At 43.6% G+C, this 13161-nt stretch overlaps 2 protein-coding genes across 3 annotated transcripts in view; one reads left to right on the top strand and one right to left on the bottom strand.

Annotated features, from left to right (window-relative positions):
* tacc2 (transforming, acidic coiled-coil containing protein 2) overlaps positions 1–9607 on the bottom strand; it is a 39732-nt gene extending 30125 nt beyond the window's left edge. Inside the window, exons 1-4 of the mRNA XM_088304256.1 lie at positions 9225–9607; positions 5391–5459; positions 1141–1367; positions 669–776 (exon numbers count right to left, since the gene is read on the bottom strand). Coding sequence (XP_088160382.1) covers positions 669–776; positions 1141–1367; positions 5391–5459; positions 9225–9335 — 515 coding nt within the window. The 5' untranslated portion in view covers positions 9336–9607. The remainder of the gene's footprint in view (positions 1–668; positions 777–1140; positions 1368–5390; positions 5460–9224) is intronic.
* A 484-nt stretch (positions 9608–10091) lies between these two features.
* On the top strand, positions 10092–13096 carry LOC148329767 (uncharacterized). 2 transcript variants are annotated; one of them, XM_088304910.1, is made up of 3 exons: positions 10093–10335; positions 10892–11096; positions 11200–13096. In XM_088304910.1, the coding sequence occupies exon 3, from the start codon at positions 11272–11274 to the stop codon at positions 12712–12714; it is 1443 nt and encodes a 480-aa protein (XP_088161036.1). In that variant the 5' UTR covers positions 10093–10335; positions 10892–11096; positions 11200–11271; the 3' UTR covers positions 12715–13096. The 2 variants fall into 2 exon arrangements, with proteins under 2 accessions (XP_088161035.1, XP_088161036.1); XM_088304909.1 differs by having other exon boundaries at positions 10092–10335; positions 10892–13096.
* The last annotated feature ends 65 nt before the right edge of the window (positions 13097–13161 follow it).

The following is a 13161-nucleotide window of genomic DNA, read 5'->3' as shown; positions in this document are numbered from 1 at the left end:
TGAGTCCTGCAGAAACGACCTTTCGTTTTGGTTCAAACAAAATCACAATAAAGCTTCTTTTAATTAATTCTATTTGATTGTGCAATAGCACAGAATTGCACAGAATCATAATGAAAGCTATTTTTAAAACTTGGCTGCAAATGTTTGCTTTCTATAAACCGACAGTATATGGCTCGTAAATTGGCTCACAAACGTCGCGCAGTTGAAACGAACGTGGTAACTAGTGGAATCAGTACATATTGTACAGTCTGGTGATGTAATATTAGAATAATATCACAGTAAGGAGTTGCATATTTTTATCTGAAAGACGTGACTGAATAGTGCTTTTTCAATTGGTTGTAATCAGTAATGACCTTTTTTTTCCACATTCGCATTCCGTACGCTTCTCATTAGAGGATGGAGCACAAAACGGGCTGCTTGAACTTTACAAGAATAAGATTATTTTTTTCCCCTCAATGGAGTCATACATCCAGTATTCAAGCAAGGTACGCCACAAAAGACTCCACTACCAAATCAACCAAGCATTAAAATGACTCATTTCTCAACCCCTGCGTTGACGAGACAAAACCACGCAGCCAAGACAAACAGAATATCATACGCAACATTCTGTTAGCTTTGTAGCAGTCCATGCGCTCTGATGATAGCATTCGTCAGCCAGAGTCCAGTACCTGCTATCTAGAACGAGCAGAGGATGACTGACTTCCATGTGATGTTGCAAGCCAGCCAGCAGGGGGCGCTCCTGCTCATATGCACTTTCTGCTGTACTAGTCTTAAACCTGTCAACACAACCCCAGGACAATTACACACACTGGTTCACACACAAGAGAAAATCGAGGCGATTGCCATGACTTAACACGTGCGACAGACCTGCTCACTTCAACTTAAACGATCAACTACAGAGCCGTGGAGATCTTAATAGACGTATACAGAAGTCATCTGCTTTTACATATATGTACAGTTATACATATGAGATCTGGTGTGAGTAGTTGGTTGAGATGATAGAGGCTCTGTTGCACTCTCTAAATAATTATTTCATTATTCAAAAATGATAGATGAGGCTGGGTGATTTTTCGTAGTTTTGCGGAAATGTCATCATGATGGTGTAACCTGCACAATAAATATTTGCCATCCCAGACTCACCCTAGTGAGGACTCCCAGATGTTAAGGTCACTGCTAAAATCCAGACTGGGCAGCAGGTCATGGGGAAACTCCAGTTCTTCCCTGTCCTCGGGGGCTTCTGCCGTAGCTCTGCTCTCTTCCACGCCGGTGATGACGGGGACATCGAGGAGCACGGGCGGGGACAGCAAAGTCTGCTGACTAGTGGATGCCTCAGTCAACAGCACGCCAGCGTCGTTCTGGGCTTCAGTCTGCAGGGGAGAGACACACTCTAGTAGAGAGACACAGGAACAGGCAAGCTACATAATAAAATATTCCTCTGGGATTTGGGTGCTTCCCCGTTAACAAATTCACATTTTTCTGCTGAATCTATTCGAGGGAGACACCGAATAAGTAGTTGGGGTTCTTTGCCGTTTTTGGTGCCCAAAGATGCCGAGATGACTAAGATGCCGCCAAGTTGCTCTAATTTGAACAAATAAAGTCCATAACGAATAACAAGGGCTGAAATTGCCAACAGCTTAAATGACAAGAAAATATTTGAAAGCACCGTTTCCACATTCTAAACCGTCATCCAAGTGTAGCCTTCGAAGAAACCTGACAGACACACGCTGCCATACTCATTTTGGATAGCTTCACTTGCACTAAGTTGCCAAAGGTTACGTGACCTTTTGTGGTTACACACAAACAAATACAAATATATCCGATTCAGTATTATTTCCCATTGCACTAACTATTCTCTTATCGAGTTTATATACTTAACTGAATTATTGTTGTATTGCACTGGAGAGGGGAGCTCTCTAATCTCGTTGCACACTTGAGTACAATGACAATAAAGGCATTTCTGATTCTGATTCTGAAAAGCTCTGAAGCGCCCCCTACAGTTGTGGGGTGTGAACACCTTTGAACCCATTGCAGTGGGTTGACAGGTACAATAAATGTGCATTTGGTGAAAAGCTGACTGAACTAAGGCTGGTTCATTTCTTGAACAAACAGTTCCCTTAAAAGCTAAAGCTAAAGCCAAAGCTAATGGAAGTAACAAAGACAAGATAGAAGCCAAACCAATGAAAGTACATGCTAAACACTAATAATGCAACTCCAGCAGAATTACAGCTCAGATGCAAACAAAGATGAGCAAAAAACTCCACCCAAGTGTTCGGAAACATAATAAAGGTTTGTGCGTGTAGCCTGCAGTGATGCACAGCTAATATTTACTGAGAACTGATACTCCACTATGCCTTCCCAGTTTGCTTTTATAAAAATGAAAATGCATGCCAGTCACCACAGCGTTATTCAAATTAACATGACATTTAACACCTGCAGACACAGACTTTAATGAAATGAAAGTGGCGTAAAATTGCAGCAGCCTATTTGAGGAGTAGGCGTCACAAAAGGCATCGAGGACAAACCAGCCGGGTGAGCAAAAATTCCCTCAGTAGACCAGATTTGAATCTTCAATACGTTTATTTTGACAAAATGGTCAGTGTGTTTATTTAAACGACCAGCGTCTGTCCAAATGTGAGACGTGTGATGTAAACTGAGATTTTCCAGGAGCATTATTCTAAACAATATGTTCAGACGGACAGCCGTCATTTGCTAACATGTTTGAAACTGTCCAGATGTTTTGCTGCAGTTAAGAGAGGAAAGCCTTCCTTTATTATTCATGAATATTTAAGCGTCCACTATAGCAGCTAAAATAAATGTTCAACTTGTTAGGTACAAGCCTCACACGATATATAATAATAATAATAATAATATTGCCTTAATTAGTCCCACAATGGGGAAATTCGAGATTCGAACCCAGGCCTCCTGGGGAGACTGGGTCCTGAACGCGGCGCCTTAGACCACTCGGCCATCCTGGCAGCCAAGATGGAAAACTTATGACCCCGACGTGATATTTTTTGTCAGTTGAAAATAAAAGTCTCCTTCATCGCAATTCCATCTCAGAGGTGGCGTGACGTAAATGGGAGGAAAAATGCATTTCAGTTAAGGTGGAGTCAAAAGTGTGGTGAGGTGACTGGCGTCAGCTGTATTGTGACAATAATTACTTTGGTTTGTGCCAAGTCACGTTTAGTCGGATTGCAAAACTGCACGTCAGCATCTACAATTGATTTATTTTCATTCGTTCATCCAATCATTCGTTCGTCGACAGCGCTCATTTTGTTTGCAGCTGAGCCCCTGGACAAAAGGCTGCGTAAATCCTGGACGGGTTTGCAGCTCATCGCAGAAAAACATCCACTCACTCACATTCACGTCTTTGCACAATTTAAAGTGTTCAATCCACCCACCGTGCATGTTTTAGGACCAATATGTGAAGAAGGCAAAGTCCCCAGAAAAACATCGGCGCAAGTCGAACATGCAAGTTCCAAACGAGAAGGCCTGAGTTGAGATTGCAACCTCAAATCTCCAAAAGGCGAGGCAAACCGAAAATCGCTCTTGCCGTGCTGACACTTTTTGTGATTGACATTCGATTCTTTTTAAATTGACACATCACATGGTCTGCCACTTGTTGTTATTAATTTTGTAACTCACAAATAATTCACTTATCTTCTATCATTTCATTATGATGATTATCTACGCTGGCGTGCATGAAATGATTATCACTAATTTCTCATTAGATGCTCGTAAAATTGTCCAGCACTGCCAGAGTTGGTTATTAACGACTGAACATGAGAAACACGCGTGCACTTCAACACTTCAACAAACTAAAACCACAATAACAAACACTGTGAAATCTTTCAGCAGTGCCACCGAAAAACGGCAAATATCCGCATAAAGGCCGATTTCTAAAACTGTCTCAAATGCAGGTGTCGCCAATGACACGTCCGGTGAGGGCATGTTGCTGATGCTACTTAAATTCTCATCTGTCTTAGTGAAGAGCAGCTAAAGTCACAGTGGCAGCTGTCCACTCAGCACTGGAACAGGAACAAGCAAGGTTACTGCAAAACAACGCAGCCCTTTAATTAAAGCCGCGTCAACTACACGAAACAAGTTGGAGACAGAAGAGTACAACTCGAAAAATAACAGTCCACTCTTATTTGAACCAAACTTAAAGCAATTCTCGCAATGCAATTCGCGCTATTTCACACGTGACGGCAAAGCAAGCCTTGAACTCGCAGAACACAAATGAAGCTTGAGCGGAGAACACATTGCAGGAAAAAACTTTCATCGTGTACTTACTCAATATGTTCAAGGAGATTTCCTTTTCCGTCCCTCCACTGTGCTCACTGTAAATCTCTGAGGGCCTGCGAGCTGTTTTGGAACACACAAACATGCTGCAACACATGCGGCCGCTCGCTTCTTTCCTTTCGCCAGCCCCTCCTCCAGATTTCTGCTGCCTCCCTTCTAAATTTCCATGTGCTTCCTCGGGCTCTTCTACTGTGCAGGCGTGTGTGTGCGTGTTGGTAGTTCAAAACACTGCTGCTGAATCACTTGGCTGTCAAGAGGGAAGGGCCAGGCATTCTCCTCCCCCTTTCATCCGAAGCACCATTCCTACTCCCTCCTTGTTCTCAATTTGCCCTCCCCATCATGTTGTACTCCACCCTTCCCACTTCTTTTCGAAACCGCACACTCCCTCCCCTCCCTGCGGTTTGTGTGTCTTCCGGCTGGATGCACTGAGTGTCTGACTGACTTTGGGCCTGCAGGTGAATGCTTGGAATTAGGCCAAGGGGCAGGCCTGCGGGTGCCCCCCCCCCCAAAGAGAGGATCATGTTGCACTGAGAGATGCTTTTGGTACACGAACACACACAAAATCTTCAATCTCATTTGTTTCTTGGGGTTGTTTGTATGTTACATCGTCACATTCGCATGACAACACCATTTCCCTGATGAATACAGCATGTTAGTGACGATTAACAAGTCGTCATCCAACAACCAATAACATCATCTACAACAGTTTTTAAATGTTATTTTTACCAAGAAAGTAGGTAGTTGGGAATATAAACAAATAAACTACAATAATAATACAAATACAATAATAATACAATATTGCATTATTATCATTGCTGTTGTCCTTGAGTTCCCACAGAGGCTCTTTTAAATACAATTTATACGATACTAGAAATGTCCCTTAAAATTGTAAAAAAAAAATAAAAATGATAATCCTGACGGAGCAACTGTGTCTTATTTAATGTCTCACATTACCATTTTACTCGCAGTACATTTAAAGTCGCAAAACTGGGATATTTTGGAGAAAATGGGTAATGGAAAATTTATTTTTTCATATGCACGCAAAGTTTGTTCATTCAACACAAAACAACCACGCTTTCATTTAGTACCTGCAAGGGTTCGGTGTGATTTTCTTGGGGTGGAAATAGCACAACATGTTCAGGAGCGCCCTCTTCTGGCTGAAATTACACATTTCATTGTTCAAGATTTATTAGGGGAGAACATTCGGAGTGCTAACATAATTTATTAGTAAAAGTATACATCATTGTTTTCCACACCACATCGTGTAAAATGCTGCCTGGGCCCCTCGACTCTTTAAGAGTTCCATTTGCATTAATCCCATCCGGATAATCCAGAATTCCAATTGAGGGTCTCAAATCACATGTGGGGAAAGTTTCTTAGGCTTCAATTATACATCCTTCCACAACAGCCCAAAAAACACATAGTTGCTTGTACGACATATTCGATTAGTCTTGTAAAAGTTACACAAATCTAAGATGTTAATACTTCACATGGGCAAAAAAATATTTCACCTTTAATTGTTTATAATCAGATAGTATTAATACATCAGTATTAAAATTAGTGCTGCAGTCCTACTGTAGTAGTATTAATAGTGGTTGCTGAATTTGTTTTAATAGCATTTGTAGTTGCATTAAGAAAACAATTTGCGCCCCCCACCACCACTCACTCTCTGCCACAACTATAAATAATAGCATTTTCGTAAAAATGTAGTGCGAATACTCGCTACGCACAATGGGTAAGGAGAGCGCCACTGCCAACTGCTGGAGTGGAGGTGAAATTACACTTTATTGTAGTACGGCAGGAAAAAACGCATGTTCCCCAGCGTCACCCCCGCAGCATCGCACCAACCCACTATTTGAGAAGCACTGATATGAAATGAGGTTTTTTTTAATCTGAATTAGTAGTGTTGGTACTAGTATTAGTAGTAGACTAGTAGTCGTAATTGTATTGGTAGTATTAGTGGCAGTAGTAGTTGTAGCGCTAAAAAGTGCATGTCTCTTACCAACGCCTCCGTCGTGCTGCTCTCGTTCCCCATGTCTCATCAGGCCGAGCGGCACAAGGACCTTCCAGGCCTTCCCAGGCGCAACACAGCCAGACAAAACGTCCCTCCGTGAACGCCTTTTCCACAAGATTAGAGCAGCAGACAGAGAATGGCAAAGTATGAGTGCATGTGGAGTTTACTCGTTTGAGAGCTTCGAAAACTGGGACGCAGTAGCAGCGGCTCGCTCAGGTCAAAGTGCAACCTGAACCACCTTCAGTATGGACTGAAAGCCACACGAGCATGTCCAATTATCTCAAAACGTACGTTTAATAGAGTTCTGTCCATTGCATTCAAAATTAGCAGCCTTGAGAAAGTTAGTGATGATTATTTATTTTTGTTGTTGTTGTCAAAGACGTATCGTAAGAATATGTTTTGTTGAGCTGCACTGCATCATAGTGCCAGCTTGTTCTAATATTTTGATTTCCAAAGATATTTAGCGTCTTGAGAGGAGCAAAAATATTACACATTACAGTACAAAGCAGACCTCCACGAACAAACCGACTGTGTTGTTCAAACGACCTGAGCGAATGAGTAAATCCAAACGGAGCCCATTTTGACTTCCGCCCAAACGCTTCGTGCGTATACTCCATGATTGTATTGCAGCTCGACTTATCCCGCAGGGCTCGCTTGTTTGTGCATGGATGATGCGACTTAAAAGTGCGCATGCACAATTAGAAAGCACTGACCTGAATGTGCTCGATTTTATAAATAGATTCCGTCATCTGCCTTCTCTTCTGTAGGATATACTGTAGCTCTGACCAGAATATTTCCTTCAATAATAACAATAATGTAAAAACGGATGCAATCACGAATACATTTTGATGTGACTACATCTTAAACTGTCATCAGTGAGTCTCACATTCTTGGCAAAGTCAAACCTGAATTTCGAGACTGCATTTATCTGTATGTCGTTATCGTGTATATTTAGACTTTGGATGTTTACTCCTGAGTGCATATTATTATTAATAGGAACGTTCCACAGTTATAATGCGTGTTTAGTCGTGCTGTGTTTATTCTGTGTCGTGGCAACACTTCTCCACTCTTTCTATTTGGATGAAAGGGATGTAATTTCAGCCTCCGCGCTGTAATTGTGTGCGCTCTTTAACCAGTGGTCGCCTTTCAGACCTCTTTGCCATGAAAAAAAAAATAGTTAAACGATAAAACTGACGTTATAACTAACCATTCAACATGAGCCCCAAATATGGAAAGTGGTATTTACTGCCCTTGTATGCTACCCGTCCACTTACACAACTGTAAACACATCTATTTATAACAATATTTTGAATAAATTCCATCTATGGTTTAAAAGATTATGCACAGTAGCAATTGTTTAAACTTGCAGATTCTCATAACAATTCAGTAAAATGATTCAGAGCACCTCACACAAACCAGTCGGAACTCAATTATCACCTTTTGACCTTAATATCATCAACACACTTCCCAAAAGTCAACCACAGAAAGCAGCGCTTCGCTACTCACCGCCGCTAAGAAAAGACAATCCGTCCGCTTCGAGCTTGCACAAGTTCCTCCGGTCTGTTTAGTGTCCGACTAAAGTTCTGTCGGCTCCTGCATGGAGCCTCGCGTTCTCTGATGCTATTTTTGCATCGCACGTGGGGTGGGGGGTGGGGGGTGCGCTCAAGGGGGGCGATCGGTGGCCCGAGGTCAATGCTGGACCAGAGGAGAAGTGAGGAGAGTGGGATCGGTGGTGGGGTGGGAGGGGTGGTATTCTGGGTTGGCTGCAAAGGAGGAGACAGAACCGTAGCTGAGGAGGCCATAACTGCTCAGAGTGAAAGTTGGAGGTCGTCCTCCACTTGGATATATTCCAGTGAGAGTGTGTGTTTTGGAGAATACACTTTTCTCTCATGCAGGCACAGCGAGTGGAGCACAAAGTCTTGAGGTACACCCCCAAGTGAATCAAATCATGAATCTGGAACAACAGCCTTCCTTTTTTAATCCAACAACATTGCCCTCAAAATGGTTTCCAAAGACACATTGTAGAAAATCTTCCCAGAAGACAAGAAATTGATAGAGCAACCAAATGTGGGGGAGAAATTTTCTCAACACTTTAGAAAAACACACTTTGTGTAGGCGTGTATCTGTTCCCACAACGTTGTAAAATACAACACATGCATGGAGTAAATCAGTGATGCCCAACTACAGTGCCAGAGATTTTTGAGGTTGCCACGGGGAATTATTTTTATTTTTAATTATTATTATATTTAAATAATTGTTGTGAAAGATATTATTCACAACAAATGTATCTTTGGTCATCTATCTTTGCTCGGGATGTTTATTGACAGGCAGGACAATCAAATGATCTTTCACTAACTGCAAAAAGTACAAATCAACCTGTTGCCGCTCATATAAATAAAAAATAAAAAATAGCTTGTAGCAGTCCCCGATTTGACTCCTCCCCTTTTCAGGAAAGTAATGTATGGATCTTTCCTACCTGTAGCCCTCTGAGCATGCAAATATACATATTTCTATCCAAGTCTCCAGGTGTGACAATAGGAGGCCAAGCGGAAGCGTGCAACTTTGAGCTTCAAATCTTGACTTCATTCTACACGGAATGTTTCCATTGCCTGTTGTCAAAATGTCGACCTACTTCCATTCATTCCGTTAACAGCATTTTGGTCATTTGTGAAGAGAGACTATTCTCCGATTGGCTTTGACCCGATAATCCTCCTCCGCAGCAGCAGCAGCCGCAGCATCACCATCTCCCTCTGGCTTTGCGCTTTTCGAACACTCTCTCTGCCTCCCCACAATTGATGTCTCGCTTTGCACATCACAACACCGACCGCACTCTCTTTGCCTTCAGAATGACAACAATCTCTTCTCTGACAGATGTGCTTGCAAGTCAGCAGCTTTCGCCACCATTTACCTGTCTTGGTGAAATTCCGATGCAGCCCCCCATCCTGTATTCCATGTCCTCTTCAGGTGAAGTGACGGTGGCACTACACGGCTTGCAAAGCACCTTCCTGCAGAACTGCATCCTCGTCGCTCAGCCACAGCATCGCCGAGGCAGCAAGATCTTTGAAAACGTGCGCGTCTGAGTGACTGATAGATGCGCTCGCTGCCTTGCATTGCCTGTGGTGCATCTGAGACATTCGTTCAAGCCATCGTTAGATCAAAAATACATAAGGAATTCCGCCTAATCAAATGAGCGGGAGATGGGAAGTGATGCTTTCCAGCCTTGGCTGCATCTCAAGCTCGCATCAATTGCAGAAAGGCACACGAAGGCACGGCTTTGCAGGGATTTGCACAGGGAGGGGGGTGGGAGGAGGGGACATGGGAAGCAGAATAAAGGGTGCCTGTCTCTTTAAATGCCCCGAGAGGCAACAAGAATGATGGCAGTACATGGTCAGACACAGCATTACAAGTATTTACTTGAATAATATCTTGCAATTAATGTAAAATAACCAAATATGATGTGTATTTTAAATAAAAAACTGTTCTAATAGCTTTCTCTGATCCTTGAATACGATCTAAATTGAGTCTTTTTTTTTTCTTCGAAACAATTCTCAAAACTTCTACAGTACATTTAGTTATAAGCAGCACACTCCAGCAGTATTTGTTTGCAAGGCACAGTGGTAACTTAAGCAGGGTGTTTTGTTCTGAGACGATGTGCTAAATACGGAGCTAAGTTTGAATTTGGCTTTGCAAGATATGCAAATTATTTTTTGAAGTAAATAAAACCGAGTTCAATAATTTAATCGCGCGATTTTTTTTTTTTTTTTTAAATATTGAGTTAACGCTTTATTTTGACAGCCCAAATTTTAATGTATCATACTCACGCTGCAATGACTTGGTCGAGTTTTTGTAGTTGTTCCGTTTTGGTCCTCCACGCATTAAGTGGACGGTAGGTGGCGCGCTAAGAAAAGCCTGAGAGCGAGTTGGACGCCACAAAGCTGCTCTTGTCTTCATTGTTGTTTGCGTTGCCATAGCAACCACAAGTGTTTCAAATCACTTTCAGCTGCTTGCATTTGCAAAAAGTGAGTATGTATTTTTTTTGTGCTTGTTTTGTTTTTTAACAAACGACGATAGTTTAGGATAGGATTCAACCGAAGTTTCATTTTTATTCTTTTTCTTCCCAATTCATATCCTGGACTTTAATTTAAATTTCTTTTACAGGGTGTCCATTACGTATTTGTAATTAAAATTGAATATTATAAAACGCACATTTAAAAAAATATATTGTAAATCAGTTGTATTGTGTGTTCGTTTCAATCGCATGGCATTTGTGTATGGTAGGTTATCCTGTTGATGAAATAGAAAAGAATTCAACTTAATTGTCATTGCACACAACAGAGTCAAGAGCAACGAAATGTAGTTTCCATCGATCTAGAAGCACTTAGCAAAATAGATATATTGATGTGCAGTTGAGCAAAAATAAATACATTTACAGTAGTGCAGTGAGATTTGTTCTAGTGATACCAAATATAAATTATTGTTGTATACTGTATTTTTTTTGGTGTGTGTGTGTGTGTATATGTTGATTTCAGATATTTGTGTAGACTGAATTTCTTTTTTTCTTTTCATTTATGAGAGGCGTAAGGGACTGGTCACATGGTCAAACTAATCCCGTCATGACCTTGTCACGCCGAAAAACCGACTGAGCTGTAGTCCACTTAGAGGCTCTTCTGTTCACGGTTGCACATTGGTCGCGTTTTAATATGGAGGAGATGAGGTCATCTAAACCTCCACCTCACTTGGATCTGAACAACTTTGACTCTATTGATGCAGAAAATAGCAGGTATGTTTTAACGAGCCCTCGCTCCTTGGAGTCCTGTGCACGACTTGGCATCAAACCTGTTGATCTTCTGATGAAATCACTGAATGATTTATTGTCTGAGCAGTGCGACTTGCCTTTAGAGGCAGTGAAAGTTCTGCATGAATCCAATGAAAAGGAGAGAAGGACGCTTTTGCAAATGTGCCGAGATGAGCGGGAGAGGATAATCCAGCAGGTTGCCAGGTGGCCGTGCGCTAAGAAAGACTCAAGCCTGGAAGCATGGCGACATGACACCAAGCTGCAGGATGACATCATTGTTAATAAAACAGATCCTATTCCATACGCAGATCTTTGTTTCAGGGACAAATGTGTTAGTAAAACGTCCTGCTCTGCTGGAGGAGAACCAGACAGGAACACAAAATGCAGCCTAGGTGACCTCAGACACTCTCCTGCTATCCAAATGAAACTACAAAAACTCACACAAGACATCAGGCGGGAAATGCGTGTCTCAATATCTCAGACGGACCGCAAAATTGCGACACTCATGCTGGTGAAGCACCAGGAAAAGATGGACCGCCTCAGTCTCAGGCAGCAGAAGGACGATGAGCGAGAGGCGGCCCACAGGCAGGAGGAGGCCCAGCAGCTGCAGGCCGAGAAAAGGAGGACGCAGAAGCTGATGCAAAGTGTACACCGCTGGCATGAGGAGCTGGAGGCCCGCAGGAGGCTGAGAGCGCATCGGGAAGAAGAGAGAGCAGGTCAGCTCAAAAGGGAGGTGATGCTGCAAGAGGAGCGCTGGAAGAGGCTGAAGGAGCAGGTGGAGGCGCAGCGTAGACGACAGATGGCAGCTGCGCAGAAGGACGCGCAGGGGAGGAAATGCTGCCAGGAGAAAGTGCTGAGACAAATGGAGGAGATGGACAAAAGGCAACGAGACAACGAGAAGCAAGAAGCTGTGGAAAGGGAGCAGAGAGCAAGGAGGAGCAAATTGCGGCTGGAGAAAAAGGAGATGAAGCGTCTGCGGGAAGAACGCAGAAGGGAGCTGCTGCACCACATCCTCCTAAAACAGCAAGTGGAGAAACATGTGCAGGACGAGGAGTCACGTTTGAGCGACGCACTGGAGAGGAAGATGCGGCGTTCTTGTGAGAAACACGCTCGCGGCGTGGAGGACCGGCTGGTGGAGCTCCAGGAACGGGCGGCACAGGAGGAGAAGCAGATGCTCAGGACGCAACTCAGGGCCAAGCTGCAGAGCATCCAGCAACTCACACACAAGCACCACCTGGTCCAGCAGAGTCAGCAGCGCACGCAGAGAGCCGCCGAGCACTCGTGGACCCAACAGAGGAAGAGGGCCCAGCAAACACATCAGCGCAACAAACTCCGGCAGCTGCGACACCGGCGACTGCGGGAGAGCCTGCAGCGAGAGGAGGAAGCGTTGAGGAAGATCAGGGAGAGCAGCGTCGCCATGAAGGAGAGGAGGTGCGAGAGGCTGCTTCGGGAGCGGGAACACATCCGGCAGGAGGCGCACCAGCAAGCTTTGGCGTCGTTTCACTTGAGGGAGCGAGTGAGACAGCACACTCAAAGTCGCTCGTTTGCTCGGATGGCTCAGGAAGCTCAGCTGGCCGCCTCCATCAGCCGCATGAACCTCTGAAAGCACAATCGTTAATCGGGAAGATCTTCACCCATACTTCGTCACAGTTCGCTCACAAAATGTTCATCTGAAAATCAAATTGCTACGGCCGAACAGTGCAGTGTGCGTTAGGAAAATGTTTTTAGCGCAAAAGGGGCGGGGCGACAGAATTGGGACACCGGAAACACTCGTACTCTCGACGAGTACGCGCAATTGAAGGGCACAAGGCTACAAGTGTGACGATTGAGATTGAACCTTACATTTTACGCAGCACTGCCACCTGCTGGTGACTGAAATTGACGTCGGTACCCACGGGCGTGCCTTGTGAATGTCATGAGGCCAAACCCAGAAAATTGCAAGGCGTGATGTCCACCCGTATTCAATAAACACAAAACTAATCAGACTACCGTGTTCTGACCAATACTGTCCATATTATTGCAAAGAACATTTTTGACTTGACATTTGGTT

This window comes from Idiotropiscis lumnitzeri, chromosome 9 (genome assembly GCF_059441095.1).
Source record: "Idiotropiscis lumnitzeri isolate Australia: NSW breed Sydney's pygmy pipehorse chromosome 9, RoL_Ilum_1.0, whole genome shotgun sequence".
In the NCBI taxonomy this organism is placed as follows: domain Eukaryota; kingdom Metazoa; phylum Chordata; class Actinopteri; order Syngnathiformes; family Syngnathidae; genus Idiotropiscis; species Idiotropiscis lumnitzeri.
The sequence above is the reverse complement of the archived record's forward strand: the minus strand, read 5'-3'. Positions and strand labels throughout refer to the sequence as shown.

What these genes read in the sequence shown, in the direction of transcription:
- LOC148329767 (XM_088304909.1), top strand. Translation starts at nt 11,017, where the DNA reads ATGGAGGAGATGAGGTCATCTAAACCTCCACCTCACTTGGATCTGAAC.